Here is a 17,961-nt window from a genome sequence, read left to right on the forward strand (position 1 = left end):
GTAAATCATTTATGATGAAAAATGATAAAGATATAAGTGTTTAAAGTTGGTCTTGGGCACTCAGTGCCCGATTCACGGTTCTTAGGTTAAAGAAACGATTGATTTGATCTCTTTTATTGATCCGTATTATTTTAGGTCACGGAGGTGTCGCTGATGTGCTTCTCAAGAATGGAGCTAACGCTGATATTGGAGATGATTTGAAGAATACACCTCTTCATTATGCTGCTATACATGGTAATGTTGAATAGTTATTTTCACAAAATAAAGAATCGGTTTGATCTTTTTCATCGATCTAAATTATTTCTAAGGTCACGAAAATGTTGCTGAACTTCTCATTAACAAAGGCGCCAATATGGATGTCATGGATAATTTTAATCATACACCTCTTCATTTGGCATCTTTGCATGGTAAGGTTGACTAAATCAGATATTCCGTCGATCGCTTTTATTGATCCGTATTATTTTAGGTCACGGAGGTGTCGCTGATGTGCTTCTCAAGAATGGAGCTAACGCTGATATTGGAGATAATTTGAGGAATACACCTCTTCATTTGGCAGCTAGGAATGGTAAGGTTGACTAAATCAGATATCCCGTCGATCGCTTTTATTGATCCGTATTATTTTAGGTCACGGAGGTATCGCTGATGTGCTTCTCAAGAATGGAGCTAACGCCAATATTGTAGATGATTTGAATGCCACAGCTCTTCATTTAGCTGCATTAAAAGGTAATGTTGAATGCTTGTTCTTATTAAAGAAACGATTGATTTGATCTCTTTCATTGATCCGTATTATTTTAGGTCACAGAGGTGTCACTGATGTGCTTCTCAAGAATGGAGCTAACGCTGATATTGGAGATGCTTTTAATAATACACCCCTTCATTTGGCAGCTAGGAGTGGTAATGTTGAATAGTTATTTTCACAAAATAAAGAATCGGTTTGATCTTTTTCGTCGATCTAAATTATTTCTAAGGTCACAAAAATGTTGCTGAACTTCTCATCAACAAAGGAGCCAAAGTTGATGTTAGAAATCTTGCGAATCTAACACCTCGTCAGTTAGCTGTTAGCCATGGTACTGCTGACTATATTAAATACCGCTTTGATCTTTTTCATTGATCTGTATTATTTTTCAGGTCACAATAATATTGCAGAACAATTGGAATAGATTCAATATGCTGCCAACAATGGTAATGTTGAATATTTTACTTTTCCGTACACTTTGTTAAGGGAATTGAAATGGAAAGACTTTTTCAATCTACGATTAAATTTTAAATAAAACACCTTAAAGTGACTTTGCTTTTTCAAATTTCAAACATAAATCAATATGAATATTTATTTCTCTATTCATTGGCATCGATCGACCTACGATACTCACTAGCGTGTTGAGCCATTTTTTGCCCGAAATTGGCCTCGTACGGCATACAGCCCGTACCCGTGTGCACCGAATTGTTGATCGCATTGGCAATTTCAGGAATTTTCTTATCCCACTTTCGGTGGTCAGTATCATTCACCAAGAATGTGCGCAATGCGTTCCCGATAGTGGCGTTTACGCATTCACTCGGATTACCCTGAGCGAAATAATTGGCCGTATACCACAAGGTGATACCTTTGGCCTCGGCGAAACTCTTGAATTCGTTCGACTTGTACTGTACGCCATTGTCGGAAACAATTATCTCGCGACATGCAAATTTCAATACTACGTCATTTTTGATGAACTCGGTAACCACTTTTGCCGTCGCGCTTCGAACAGCTTTAATCACCACAAACTTGGTGAACGTATCGACCGCGACAAGTAGGAATCGGTTTGACTTGGTGTCAGCGGCCCCACGATATCGGTGGCGACAATTCGCCATGGGCGTTGAGCCTCGACGAACTTTCCGGCGGGTGGGGTCACTATTTGGTTATGGGGCTTAGTCGTTTTACACGTTTCACACTGTCTCACGTATTCGGCAATAATTTGGTTCATTTTAGGCCAATAATAGGCCGAGCGAATTTTTTCTATGGTTTTAAACTTGCCGAAATGGCACGCTGTGTCTTCGTTATGATTATCATGCATAACTTGGTCACGGTGTTCCTTAGGCACACATAATCGCCATAGGTAATTGGGATTATGACAGTCTTCCTTGAAATTAGTGCGTATATAGATTAAATTGTTCGTTAGCTTCAAGTGATCGTTATTTTGTGGATCTTCATTGACGCGTTTGTGGAGATCATTATACCAATTGTCAGTCGTTTTTTGGAAATCGGACACGTCAATGACATTGCATCGGGATAATGCATCGGGGACCACATAGTGTTTTCCCTTTCGATGCACGCGCGTGAAATCGTACGCCTGCAATCTCAAGGACCATCGGACCAATCGGCCGTTCGGATTTTTTAAGTTTTTAAGCCAGAGAAGTGAATGGTGATCGGTTATTACTCTGAATTGGCTACCTTCAATATACGGTCTGAATTTTTCTAGAATGACTGCTAAACATTCGAGCTCGGTTACATGGTATTTCATTTGGGTATTTGTGAACTTTTGACTCATATACGCGATCACCTTTTCTCCCTCGGCGGTGTGTTGCACTGGGACGGCTCCACACGCACACTTGCTTGCATCGGCTTGAATTTCGAATGGTAAATCGTAGTTTGGCGGAGCTAACACGGGTGCGCTAATGAGTGCCTGAATTAACTTCTTGAACGCTATTTGTCTCTCGTCGTTCCATTCAGATTTGACTTTATTTTTCAGCAATTCAGTAATTGGCGCGGTGATGTCGGCGAAGTCTTGGATGAATCGCCGATATCATCCGGCTAAGCCTATTAATCGTTGGATATCCTTGGTGCATGTAAGAGTCGGAAACTCTTGGATTGCTTCGACGCGTGACTTGTCCATTCCTACCCCTTCTTCGTCGATTATATGCCCTAAATATCGCAGTCTACGGTAACAAAACTTGGATTTATCGGGACTTATCGTTAGATTCGCATTCTTGAATTTATCGGCTACCTTTTCTAAATACTCTGAATGCTCTTCGAATGTTTCGGTTACTATTACTATGTCATCTATGTATGGAAATACGTGAGGTTCGAACTCGGCTCCGAAAAGAGAGTCGATTAGTGCGCATAGTTCAGCGCCACTATTCGTCAATCCCATGGGCATTCGATTGTACACATAGGTACCTTTGGTTCGCACGGCGAACGCGGTTTTCTCTTGTGAATCGGGGTGTAAACCTATTTGGAAATATGCATCGGTCATGTCGATGGTGGTTATATACTTAGCCTTTCCTATCAAACTTAATATTCTATTTGCATTTTGCTGCGGGTAGCGATTTCGTTTTGTTATTGCATTTAATGATCGCGCGTCTAAGCAAATACGCCATTTACCGTTCGGTTTCGGGACGGCCATCACGGGTTGTAGCCATTCGGACGATTCGACGCGACGGATAATACCTCGTTTTTCTAATCTCTCTATCTCTTCGACTATCTTCTTTTGTTTCCACGGTGGCACTATTCGTAACTTACATCGATTCGGAATTGCATCGCCTGTTTCTATCTTAGCTTATTTTAATGGAGTTTGGTTCAAAATGCCCTCTTTGTTGCAAAACGGAAATTGTTGCGTTACTTTACTTAATTTTGATCGCTGTTCCTCTGTCAATTCGTGTGGTATTTCGACGTTTATGCATTTTGGTGGCATGATTTCGGCTCGCAAATCGACTGGTTCATAATTGTTGTTCGGATCGGAAAAGACTTGGGTGTCTCCGTCGATCACACTGATGCCATAGATATTGCCTACGAAACATGGTTTGATTCTATACGCGTTCCAAAAATCTATGCCTAATACTAATCGGGCGGCCGACTCTTTCACTACTAATGTGGGAATTACTCGTCTCATCTGCCTTATCTCGTATGGAACATTTATATATCCCAACACTTTATGCTTTGTGCCATCGGCGGTCTTAATGTAAATATCACACTCGTGTAACTCTAAGCCTCTTTCAAATCTTCATACAATTCTTCACTCATAACCGTACTTTGTGCACCACTATCCATCAATCCTCTCTCTTTTTCCTCGCCAATATTTACATACAGATAGGGTCTTTTATTATTTTTTAAATTGAAGAACATTGATGCAACCAAACGGAATTTGCGCGGGAGTTTTGCCATCGGCAAAGACCGACCTAGGAGAAATGCACGCCGTCTATCACGTTTTCGCAATAGACGACGCGTTAGGCGTTTTTTGGGCTTTTGAAGGCGTCATGGGAACATTTTCCGGTGACCATACCCTCGGCACCACATCGCAAACAAAACACTCGTTCGATTGGCTGATCACAATCGTATAACAGATGTTGATCCGACTTACAATTGTAACAAAAGGCCACGCGCCGTGTGCTTGCTTCCTTTGTATCGCCAGGCGCCACTTTTGTTGTTTCGTTCACACTGTTTTTATTACTCGGATTATTGTGTCGCTTGAAGTTGGACTTCGTTTTAATCGAATTGCACTCGGCTACCACTTCATTGTCACTCTCACCCTCACAACTGGCTTGTTCATCGCCGGGGTCGCTCAACGCATTGTTCTCTTCGGCCTCAATCGTATTAATCGAGCGCTTCGGATAAAATGTTCGCTTAAACGTTTTTACTTCGGTCTCGTTGTGCAACTCATCGACCAACTCGACACTACGAAGGTGCAAATCTAACTCTTGCACGGTCTGCCATTGGTGGGACATTGCTACCATACGCTAACGCTCGTTGAGACCATTTTGAATGACTGAAATTTTCTCCTTTTCCCCGTAAATGTTCATTGCGTCAAATTCTCGTTGAACCGAGGCGATATAGTCCATGGCCGATTCATCTTTACGTTGGCGGCGAGCCGCGAGTTTTGCTACCTTCATGAAATGAGTGAGTGGAGTGGTGAACTGCTTCGTTAAACCTTCACGCAATTGTTTCCAATTGGCGAAGTTGGACCGATATTGCATGTACCACTCGTACACGCATCCATCGATCAGATAGTAGAATTTCGAATGGATCTGTTCGTGCGTTAAATTCTCGGCTTCACGGTACAACTCTAACTTCTTCAGAAACGCGGCGAGATCGCTTTGTTCGGGGCATTTGGCATTCTTGTCGGCGCTGAATTTCCAATTCCATTTGTGAATTGGAACTGCGTTGTGTGAATTGGACCGACTCAGATAGGGTCGTTGTTCGTAGCTCGGACCGTATGGGCCCATCGACGCATGCATCGGAATTCCATTGGTTTGGCGTGGCGTGGCTTGGGAAAAGCCATGGTTACTTGTGCAGGAATGCCGCCACGCATTCATTTCGTTCATATTTTCCGTTAAGGATGTCATGGCCCGAAGTAGCGAATCTACCTTGTTGACCAAAGAGTTGTCACTCACGTTGGATTGTGCGGACGGCAATGAATTGGGATTCGGAATGACGTTTTGGGCAATTTGGTCGCGTACGACCTCGTGACTGGCTTGGTAGCCGAAATTATTAGGCAGTGAGTTGACACGGTCCATGCCGAAAGATGGTGGTGGAACACGGCCGTACGACTGACTATCATTGAACACATTATTCGGTATCGCATCACTCGAATTTATGTCATTGCGCGCGTCACGTGACAAGAGACTATGGGAAAGTCGACTTGGAAGTGCAAGACTGTTACGAATCGGTGTGATAACCTCATTAATAAATTGCTGGCTCATTCGAGCGTGATCGTTTGTGTTATTTGTCGCATGTGATCCCAATGAGAATCTATGCAACCGGTCTAGAATCATGTTCAACATGCGTACACCGTCCATATCACTCACCCCTTGGTCTCTCATATTTCGATTTGTGTTCGCGCTGTCATGATAAATCTGTGACGGTCTGAAAGGATCCGACAGTTGGGCGGCAGGAATCTCATGAACAATCCCATTACTTGTCGGTTCATTATTCGCGTGATTTCGACCCATGTCCATAGGAATCTGCTCGTTATTTGAATCGATATTCGCATTTGGCCCACGACCTGCACTCAAATCTATTGCCCCAGATACATCATTATCACTCAGACCATTTCTTGGAATCGAATATGTGCGCGTATCGATAGCAGGCCCATTTCTATCAACTCGGTTGGCTGTATCACTCGCATTATCACGATCTGAATTCGTACTATTTACACTCTCTCCCGGTATTTCAATTACCGACGCGGCCGATGTGTGAGCGGTTTCCGGAACCGTTGACTGAGTTTGGTTTCTAGCGAGACTTTCACCGTCGCCGGGACCATCCGCTGCTTGTGCAAGCAATACTTGATCAACTTGGCTACTTGGTACTTGAACAATTGGAGTCTGAACTCGTTGTGCTCGTGTGAATGCACGCACCTTTTCAACGAATTCGTTAAACATTCCTCCAGATGGAGCAATATGGTCATAAACTTATACCCCGTACATGCAATTCGTGTTGAATCTCGGCTAAATACAAGTACTCGGGCTCAATCACAAACTGTTTGCCGAAAACAGTCATGAATGAGTCTATATCGGGGTTATTTACACGACGAAAAATCAATCAGATTGTTACTTTAAATTGGCTTTAATTCCGTAGTTTGGACGCTTGAGTTGTTTCACTCGCTCGACTCGAAGACGCACGCAATTTCAGTCAACTGTTATTTAAATGTATGATCAATGCTATCTCTTTACACCAATCCCTCGGATCGTTATTCACTACTCATCAAATTATCGTTATTCGCACTTGGATTGTCATTCGTTTACTCCGACAAATCGAACGGGTATGATTCACTTATTACTTGGTAGCAAGCTTGGACAATGATTTTATTCGTACAACTCGGACACTTGGATACTTGTTCATATGTTTGCCGTTGGGATTTATGTTACTTTGCTTTAGATTTTGAACGACTTACTTCTACTTGGCTTTGTTTATTACTATTCTATGGAATGTTGGAGCTGAGAATGGATGACCAGTCGTAATCCATACGACACCCACCTCCTCTCAAAGAGAAAATGAAATTTTGTTTTGTTAAGAGTCGAACGCATGCATCGGGTTAGTTACAATTTACGCATTTGTTAGTAAAAGATCTATTTTCTAATTGTCGCCGTAGGGTTTTGGTTTTAGTTTTCGTTTTTACTTTTTCTCTCACTCGTTTTACAATCGTTAAAACTCAATCAAATTCGTACGTATCGGTTTTACTTGTGAAACTCTTCGATGATTACCTAACCTTACTTTACGTTATACGTTGGTTCTCTCTTCGGCTCGATGCGTTATCCTAACCTCACTTTGCCACACAAATTATTATTTCGCTACGCTTATAAAATTTCTTGGTTTCACTTCAACACAATTTCTGTTGGTTTTTCCATTCACACGTGATTAATTGCTGTAATTTCTATTCGGTTAGCTATATCATTTGATTTACACGGTAAATTTTGTTTAACTTGGTTCTTATTTTAATTGGGCGCCATGTGTTGTGACTTATCGTATTCGTGTGATTTGAAATGAATGGCACTCGGTTAAAGATGTAAATTTACTTGTTTATTCAAACGAACTAAAAAACCCTATCCAAAACCCTATGGCGATTCGGCGTAAATTCGGGTACCTCGGATTATTGTCTCGTGTCGACCGCTGGCCTTTTCTTCCTCGTTCTAGTGGCTCAGAACGGATCCTCTTCAACTTTGCTGTCGATCGTTGTACTGTCCGCGTTCTAGTGGCTCAGAACGTTACGTTGGCAATTTTCCTTGGTGTTTCGAATTTCCTCGTTGATCTCTTTGTTCAAATGTCTCGGTTCTTCCTTGTGCATGCGCTCTGGTTGACGTCTGATGTAAGAGAGAACCATATGCGACCGAGTCATTTGACACTTGGTTTCATTCATTTACTCATACACTCGCGAATTTACTGGTGTCGCCATCTATCGCGTAACTAGCTACTTGTACAATGGGTATCTCTTATATTTATTACAATTCGGTTTCTTTCATATAATTCGGTACTTGTTTTGATTTCTTATTATATTTTTTTTCTTATCAAATTCCCTTCAAACCACAACACCACATCAAACTTCTTACCAACTGTGCGTTTTATGAATCCCATTTTGGAATTGCATGAGGCAACTAATGACTCAATATGTTTCTTAAAAGTCAATCGTTCATCAATTATTATGCCCAGGTCTCGAAAGTCACTAACTCTATTTATCACTATATTATTCAAGGTGTAGTCTCCAATGTACTTTGCCTCACATCTACCCATCGTAAGAACTGCACATTTCATAATATTCAAATCCAATTTATTGTCTTTGCACCATTTTAACAGTTTATTTATTTCCAATTGGAACAAAACTACGTCATTATCGTCTCTTATTTTTGTAATGCAAAAACAAGAGTGATTATTGGTTACGTGTGGTTTATTCAAAGATTGGAATACGAATGGTTACAAACATCATACTTATGCCTATATTCGATGCGGCCCGACTGACAAGTGAACGTCAGTCGAGCTACGTCAAATGCGTACGATCCACTGGAAGTCATTCCAGTTGATCGTGCGCCCTCTCTATGTGACTGGCCGCGGCTATGCCTGTGGCCATACCACATATTTCCCCCCTCAATTGGAGGTTTGTGTTATTATTTTAAATCTATTTTTCTCTATTTTTGTATTTTATGTATGAAAGAAAAACAATTATTGCATTGGTGGAGCAAAAAAGTGAATTTAGATGGTTTTCTTTTTCTTTGAGTTCAATTTTTCTTCTTAATTAAGTGGCTATTGGAAATTAATAACTGTTGAGTAGCAATTCGGTAGCTATTGAGTAGCTACTCGGTAGTGCCAGCGCTTAATAGCTGTGACAAGCACATGTTCAGCGCGGGTGGCTCAAATTTCAATTTGACATTGCAGTTTAGTTGAAACGATTGTTTGGAAAAATGTGAGTATGAATTTTTAATTCAACAGTGGCGTGATTTAATTTTGATAATTATTAACCAGTGCTTGTTTGCTTTGTTTTTCTATTAGGTATGTATATCTTATTTTCAAAGTCGACGGCAGCGACGATTACTCACGCTGCCGGATCAGTGTTCCCATTGGCCATACATTTGTTGGTGTGGAACAAGCAGGTAAGTTTCTTTGTTTATTTGTTTTTATATATATTTTAATTAGACTAATTCCCTTCTTTTTTTTATTTTAGGCGATGTCATTCCACCAATGCGGCCACAGCGAGCGAGCGCCGCCGTCGCGCGTGAGTCGATTCGACTAAGTAGGTTTTTGGTTAAAAATTTATTCCTGTTTTAATTTACTTCTTATTACTAATTTTTTTTTTGTTGTTTCTCTCGTTTCAGCCTCCGCATTCGAGCGCTTGCCCGGACCCATTGAAAGGCCATTAGCGCGCAAAACGGTCCAATTGCGCGAATGTTCCGTCGTGTTGGAGCGTATTGATGACCGCATTCCAGTTGAGCCAAATCCGCGCAAACGTCGGCTCGACTCCATTGAATTTTGGCCACGCGAAAAATTGGCTCGCCGCGCAAGCGTTTAATATTGGTTCATTTTTGAAATAGACAATTGTATACGAGTGACAATAATAAAAGAATAACTCGAAACGAGAAACAGAGCCCCGAGTGTTTTTTCCTTGATTGACCTAGGTCATGAATTCACACGAGTAATTTGATCGAGTGTGAAACTTGAGTGCTATTGGCTTGCGTTAGAATGTCCACATGAAATTGGATTTATATGGCGCCTGGTGGCGCAGTACATGAAATCTGAATCGAAGTGGCGCCCAGTGGCGCAGTTCATGAAATTTGATTGATATGTGGCGCCCGGTTGTTAAAATGGTATGGCGCTTGAAATTTGAATTGAAGTGGCGCCCGACGAAATTTTAGAATTGAATGACATTGCTTGAACGTTTTACTTTTCCGTACACAACGTGTCAAGGGAAAGTATAGGAATTGGTCCCGAAAACTTTTTTCGCAAAATTAGCTTAGATCATCATAAAAACTCATGAAACGCGTAGAAAACCACTTTTTGAGACACTTTTCCGTTCGTGTGCCGTCGTTGTCGTTGTCGTCGTTGTCGTCGTTGTCGTAGCTGTTTGTAAACACGATAACTCAAAAAATAATTGAGATAATCAAAATCTGGAAATGCCAAAAGTTTTGTATCCAAAAAACTTAGTTTAAGTTTGAAGATGAGCCATTTTCGATTTGATCCAGGGGTACTTGCCCCAAGAAAAACCTCAAAAAATTGACACTTTTGTATCGGAGGTACCCGTAAATCGACTCCGATTGGCTCCAAACTTTCTGAGATTTCATTTTTTGGGAAAAAAATAAGATTCTGAAAGTTTGAAACCAATCGGAATCGATTTACGGGTACCTCCCATACAACTTTTTTGAAATTTTGACTAAAATTACCGATTTTTGGACAATTTTGTATGGGATGTACCCGTTAATCGATTCTGATTGGCTCCAAACTTTCTGAGGTTTCATTTTTTGGAGAAAAAATAAGATTCCGAAAGTTTCATGTTGATCGCAAAACGGGATGCACCCAAATGGCCACATAAACAGAGTCAGAAACCATCCTCAGCCAATGTACGCCTATACACAGGCACTGACGACACCGAGTGTGAACCATTGGTTCAATCCATTTGCTCAGCGCCCAAGCCACTACCGCGCAGCAAACTCCGAGCAACAGCAAAACCGTTTCGCCCATCGCGTGGGCAACAGACGATTCCGTTAAACCCCAAGCTGCACACACCCGACGCGACACGCATCAGTGTCTATTACCAAAACATTCGCAGCTTGGGTAACAAACAGGATGAATTTTTCCACAAATGTGCTGCTTTCGGTTTTGACATAGTCATCTTGACTGAAATCTGGCTCAAACATAGCCACCGTAATGCCGAATTCTTCGATAGCACATACGACGTCTACCGCAAAGACAGATTATTTAGACGAGGTGGAGGTGTTCTCATTGCGCTCAACAATAAAGTCTTCTCTACTAAAGAAATTAAATTTGACAACGTGGACATTGAGCACGTATGCATTAAAGCGAGCCTGCCAACACACAACATTTTCATTTACAATGCATACATTCCACCGAATTCATCCAGTGAAATCTACGCTTTGCATCGTTCAGGCATTGAATGACTCACGACAAGTGCCGATGATGTTGTAATAGTTGTTGGCGATTTTAATTTGACAAACGTTGAGTGGATAAATGACGATGACGAAAGCAATGTGCTAGTTCCCTCAAATTTCCACTCCCAATGTGCTGCTGATTTCATCACAGGCTTGATGGGCCTGGGCCTCCAGCAAATCAATTCAATAAGAAATCGGAACCTCAAACTGTTGGACCTATTTTTTACTAACGACCATGCCAACACAACAGTGAGCGATGCTACTAAACTGTCATTGACGGATAAAATCGACATTCACCACCCTCCTTTGTTGATTGAATTTGAATGGCATCCCATTAACAATGGTTCGGAAAACCAGAATAACACGCATTTAAATTTCAAACGGGCTGATTTTCAGCGCATGAACGAATATTTTGCTGCCGTCAATTTAGATGACTTATTCGCAAACAAATCACTTGCGGAGAAGGTGTCATCCCTTCATGACGTGTTAGCGAAAGCTATTCAGTGTACGGTTCCAACGTATGTCCGCAAGAACAACCAAAAATGTCCATGGAAAAACAATGAACTTCGGCATCTCAAAAATTTGAGGAAAAAAGCCTGGGATTACTGGAAGCTGACAAATGACAAACAGCCATTTGAAGAATTGCACGAGGAATTCAGTGCAAAAAATACCGAGCTTTACAATCAGTATGTCGACAAAATGAAATCAAACTTGAAAAGTGATCCATCTTCGTTTTGGCAATATGTTAACTCCAAAAAGAGCACTGATAACATACCGAAAACCATGCGATTCGGCGACTCCAAGACAACCAGCGAATCGGAGCAAGCAAATTTATTTGCTGACTTCTTCGGAAGCAACTACTCCACTTCTACGACAACAAATAATCAACCGTCACCTCAGTCTGAGAACACCTCTTGTTTCCAGCTTGACCTAGATTTTGTCATGACTGAAATGACGAAGGTCAACACCAAGAAAGGTGTAGGACCCGACGGTATTCATCCTTTGATTTTGAAGGAGTGTGCTCCGACGCTTGCTAGCCCGTTGACTAAGATCTTCAATGAGTCGCTTTGAGTGGAAACGATCGAGTGTATCAGCCATATTCAAAAAGGGTGCCAGATCGGACATTGAAAACTACAGGTGCATAGCAAAATTACCAACGATCGCTAAATTCTTCGAGCACCTCGTCAACGTAAAATTGCTTGAAACTGTTCGTGATCGCATCTCGCCTAACCAACATGGCTTTATGAAAGGACGATCTACAGCATCAAACCTAACCGAGTTTGTGTACTACGCCCAGAGTGGCCTGAACATTGGAGCTCAAGTTGATGTCCTGTACACGGACTTTACGAAAGCCTTCGATCGAGTTGATCACAGCATTTTGATTCAAAAATTGAGGTCATTCAATCTACCTCAAAATTTGCTGTCATGGCTTAAGTCGTACCTGGAAAATCGCGTTCAATTCGTCAAGCATGGAGCAAGTGAGTCGGACGATTTTACAGCGTCGTCGGGTGTCCCACAGGGGAGCCATCTGGGCCCGACACTGTTCCTGCTATTCATCAACGACATCGTTGATCAAATGCCCCCGGACATCATGATATTACTGTTTGCTGACGATATCAAAATTGCCAAAATCATCAAATCTCAGCAAGATTCGGAGATACTGCAACAGGCCATTGACAAACTTAAGCATTGGTGTGATGTGAATCGGCTGCACCTTAACCTCAAGAAATGTGCAGTGCTATCTATATACAAGAAACTTCAGCATTTCCATACAAACTACACCTATGGCGACCATGCCTTCGACAAAGTGACTGAACACAAGGACTTGGGTGTTCTAATTGACAGAAAGCTATCTTTTGCCAAACACATTGACATGGTCACTTCGAAGGCAACGGCTGCGCTTGGCAATTCCTCAAATGTGCAAAATGGCGAACATGGTGCCGGAACTGTTCACAGCTGCGACCTCAAAGAAGAATTTTGCATCATCGATTCGCAGAATGGCGGACACCACTTTTGGATCGCTTTGCAAACTCAAATGACTACCTGGCCGCCTAGTCAATTTCTCATCCAGGTAACCTCATTTTTTGTATATGTTCTCCACGAGAACACCTTGATACTGCCCACATTAATGATGAAATTTCGATTTTCATGTTGCCGTTAAACCTGATCCTGATCTCAAGCGGACAAACTCATCAATGACAACGCATATTGCCCGGGTGCCATTTGGGTTGCTGCTGATTGAAACAAATAAGAGTGGGGCTGCCCCAGGTACCAACCACCTACGTGGTATTCGACTCATCGCACACAGCAAAATCGATACTAAAAGACTGACGAATTGTTCCCCATACATTCTCTTATGTGTATAGAAATGATGATACTTATCTGTGATGTTTACACTTATTTATTGTAAATTTTGATTTTGTGCTTTGTTGTAGCCATCCATGAGTTGGAAACTTAATGTTCTTATGTCTGAAATCAATTTTGAATTATTCATAATTAGCATCAAATGCTCTAGTTACGCTTCAAATCATAGTCCATGTCAACTCAATGCACTCTGCAATCAACATGGATCTGCCTTTAAGACGTAAAACTTCTGGTCAATTTATCCACCGGTATAAATTGAGCGACGACTTTTGCTGTCCTAGGGTCTCAAATTAAACGTGTAATTAAACGCTTCACATAGCCTTTGTTCCTTTGGAAACGTTTACCAAAGGTTATCATGGACCGTTTGCCATAGACTAATATCAAGCATTTCCATCTTGGTTGTATGACTGTTTTTTCGTTTTCATGTTCCTACTATTGTGAATACCGCATGATGTATGAAAAGAGCCAGGTTTTTAACGAGGCGAGAACTGATAGTTATGAAAAATTATCGCTACTAAATGTTTATTATTTTAAATATGTAACAGTCTTGCACTCTTTTCCGGCCAAACCTTAATCAAAAACCCACATTATATTCAGCCAGAGCTTGGCGGTGTTTATTAAAATAAAAAAATAAACTTCTCGATTTATTCTTTTTCTCAAATGCGAAGACATTTCCATACCGTAATGTGCTTCGTATTCGTGAAAAAGTTTACGAGCTCTTTCACCAAATTCAGCAATCGTTTCAGTGTGCTTTTGTGTCAATGACTTCAGTTTTGCTTCGAGTGCATTTTCCGTGTTTGTTGCTTTGTATTCTCTTTCCAACAAGGTGCGCAATTCAGTCCATATGACACAATTCATGATGTTTTGAATGGGAATAAATTCCACAGCTGTGACTTTCATTTTTAGCTCTTCGGTTACATATTCATCCTCTTCTTGGCTTTCTACGGCGTTCATCAAGATGTTTACTGCTCTTACGAATGTGCTAATGTTTTCAGCGTCTGGTTTTGCAATTGGTTTAATGACTTTTAGCCGTCGATTCAGCAGTTCACGTCTTTCGCGTGGGATTACGTCTTGGAAGTTATCACCGTAAGGTTGCCAATCGGCTTGATAATTATTATTGTTATGTGGTCTGCGTGCATCATTGCGACGGTGATTACGACGATCATCGCCATCATCACTTGAGTCACCATCGTCGCTCGGATCGTCGTCTGGGTAACGTGCTGCTCTTGCAGTACCTTGTTGCCCCGTTGATCGACCATGAGCTCTTTGACGGTTTTCACTTGAATTCTGATCGTTATCGCGATTTGGCGACGATTGGCTTGCATTTGGTTGATTTTGCGGTTGTGTTGTTGCATCGGCGCTTGCTGTGTTTCGACTCGATGGCGGTGCTTGAGGCACGTTTATCAAATTTGGACCGTCTGGTCTCACATTACCATTTCTGTGAAAGTCGCTTGATCCCCTCGTTCCCGTAGCTGAAAATTCTTGCCTCAATTGGTTAATGGCTTGTTGCATCATTTGCGTCATACTTTGTTGCAGAGTTTGTTGCATTGTTCGCATCAAGTCTTGCAAGGTGCTTGCATCTGTGGCCGGTGTAGCTGTTGGTGGCTGTTGAGATGGTTGTTGATTTTGCTGTTGGCCGTCTGCCATTGTTGGTCTCTGTGTACGCTGTGTCGGCGCGTATTGGCTTGCCACTGGTGTTGAAAACTGTGGCGTTGCGGGACCGGTTTGATTTAGAAACCTATTCAAAATTGGGTTACGGAAAGCAAATCCCGGTGTTTCTGGATAATTTAAATTTCTAGCTGTGGGAGGTCTAATGGGGTTAGTGGAATTAATTGGGCGGACAGGTGTTTCCGGGTTAGAGTTTGATTTTGTTCTATTCGCTCGTGTGTTTATTCCGCTAACGATGGTTTCTCTTAGTAACAGTCGCGTTGTTGGTGTAAAATCAGGTATTCAAATAAATGAATGAAAAGTTTCCAAAATTGGAACCTTTAAAAAGGTGAATAACAAAAGACATTCGTTGGGTTTCGAGTGTGTTTCATTACTGAATTTATTTACTTTGTACTTTGCGTTTATATACCAAAAGATATACGGAAATATTATACGGAAATGAAGGTGATTTGACTTACAATGTTTGATGTTTTTGCTATTTTATGTTTTGATAACAATATATCATGTTTTGCTATTTTAATTTTGTTTACTGGCGTAAACATACTCCCGCCTCTAGAAGAGAGAATGTGGGTTTGTTTTGTTTTTGTTTAGATGATACATTTTGAGTTTTTACAATTTGCTTAAAATTACACGTTTCCACGAGTGGTTTGCATTAGTTGATTGTGTGTTGTTTTTGAGTCGAAAAGAAAAACACCTGTTCGTTGTTTTTGCTGACGTTATGTATTTCGGTTGCCGGTGCAGCGTTATTTGTACGCGTGACTCGTTTCTTGTTGCTTTGTTACTTAACTAAATGTTGTTGTTGTGATTTTTTGTTTCTGTTTCTTCTTTTTTCGGCTAAGAAATGCTGCCTGTCTTCTTGGTGTAAGTAGGTTTTGGTTGTGCGGCAAAATGGTAGTAGTTCGTTCTCTTTTTCTGGATCATAACTAGTCAGCATGAATTTCAGTATTTCGGTGTACGCCAGATACGTGCATATACCGTCTTGATTGCCATCAGGGGCATGATATCCGAGCATTTTAGTGTTTTTCCCCAAATGCCTTCGAAATTCCATTGTTATACTGGACGATCGTTTGATATTTGGTTCAAAGTGCACCATGCTGTAGCCGCACGGTGTTTGCTGGATGAATATCGCCATATCATGTTTAGTTGTCCCGATGCCTATGGCAACTGTGTAATTCGCGTGGTTTGTAAAAAATGCTTTCACCGCACCTACTGCTGCTTTCACCGTCGTTGAGATATTCATGTTGTCATATTGTGATGCTCTTCTTTTTTTGCTTTTTAGAACTGCTATTTTTGAATACACTGCTTTTTTGTTCTTTATAAAGAACACGGCGTTAGAAAAATTCGATACTTTGATTTCAATCTTTTGTAGATTTCTCCCCAGTTCTTGTATCACTTCCCCCACGGCTTGGTAACTGTTTTGATCGAGGAAGTATCGCGTATGTAGAATACGTTCACACTTTTTGAAGAGACTCATTTTAAGAACGAAAATTTGAATGCACTTTCAATAAAAATATCGTTCTTGATGTTTGAATATGCAATTATGACTAAATGTTGGTCGTACTATTCGTTCTTATTCAAGCTGCTTGAAGTGAATTTCACGAAATTTGATCTCTGCTGACGGTGCTGCATTCTTACGTTTATCGCGCTTGTTTTAGTGGTTGGTGATGATTGGACTCACCTGCTTTGAGTCATACTTTGGTTATTCCTTGCTGGTTCGTTGTTGCTTCCATATTTTTGCGATCATTTTTTTTGTTGTTGTTATGGACTGGGCATACACAACATATTTGTTTACAAGTGATCGCCGGATTGTTGTTGTATTATGATCTGTTGATCGATCGTTATTTATATTGGGATGTGGATGTCACCAATTGTCGATTTATGTGACAATTGTGGATGATTCTCGGGACCACGGAGAGGTTGATCCGCTCCCGCGCCGCGCTAAAGATGACACCAATTGTCGCGTCATTGGACAATTGTGGCCGGATGTCAGTTGGAGAGGCCGTTCTGCTCCCGCGCCGCGCTAAAGATGACACCAATTATCGCGTCATTGGACAATTATGGCTGGAATTCAGGCAGAGAGGCTGCTTGCTGCTCCCGTCCTGAGCTAAAGATGTAACCAATTGCCGCTGGTTGGACAATTGTGGATTGAAGTTGATGAATTTGCTTGCTGTTGAAACCTTTGTTGGTGGTTGAGTTGCTCTTTCGATCGGCTAGTTGTCTCTGGCTCACATCGTCGTATCATGTCGTTGCTGTTATTACCTGAATAACTTACGACACTTATTTCCCTTGTGCGTGTTGTCAGTTGTGGTGATTATTCTCCTATAATCACGCAACTATTCCCTTTTATGCTGCACATGATCGACGATACTTTCGCTGGTTACTCAACCTATTTTCATCGGTTTTGCTGCCTTTTTGGGCGTTGCTTGGTTTTGGCTTGTAAGGCCTAGTTGAAGCTTGATTCTGCTGAACTTGAGAGTCGCGTGTGTCGGTAACTCCGTCGTGTTCGATGGTTTTGTGAGACAGCCAACGGTTTCCGCTTGGAACCCATCGCTGGCTAACTCACAGTCGAAGGACCATGAAAAGTTTCCAAAATTGGAACCTTTAAAAAGGTGAATAACAAAAGACATTCGTTGGGTTTCGAGTGTGTTTCATTACTGAATTTATTTACTTTGTACTTTGCGTTTATATACCAAAAGATATACGGAAATATTATACGGAAATGAAGGTGATTTGACTTACAATGTTTGATGTTTTTGCTATTTTATGTTTTGATAACAATATATCATGTTTTGCTATTTTAATTTTGTTTACTGGCGTAAACAATGAAAGAGTTGACACTTTATAGTCGCTTAAATATTTTTTATTTTA

The 17,961-nt window shown here is 41.2% G+C and overlaps 1 protein-coding gene across 1 annotated transcript; it reads right to left on the reverse strand.

Annotated features, from left to right (window-relative positions):
* Nucleotides 1-1,335: 1,335 nt before the first annotated feature.
* LOC129572341 (uncharacterized) lies at nt 1,336-1,848 on the reverse strand. The gene has a single exon (XM_055452284.1). The coding sequence runs from the start codon at nt 1,846-1,848 to the stop codon at nt 1,336-1,338; it is 513 nt and encodes a 170-aa protein (XP_055308259.1).
* Nucleotides 1,849-17,961: the final 16,113 nt, after the last annotated feature.

This window comes from Sitodiplosis mosellana, unplaced genomic scaffold (assembly GCF_009176505.1).
Source record: "Sitodiplosis mosellana isolate CC-2019 unplaced genomic scaffold, AAFC_SMos_1.0 Smas_scaffold_4767, whole genome shotgun sequence".
In the NCBI taxonomy this organism is placed as follows: domain Eukaryota; kingdom Metazoa; phylum Arthropoda; class Insecta; order Diptera; family Cecidomyiidae; genus Sitodiplosis; species Sitodiplosis mosellana.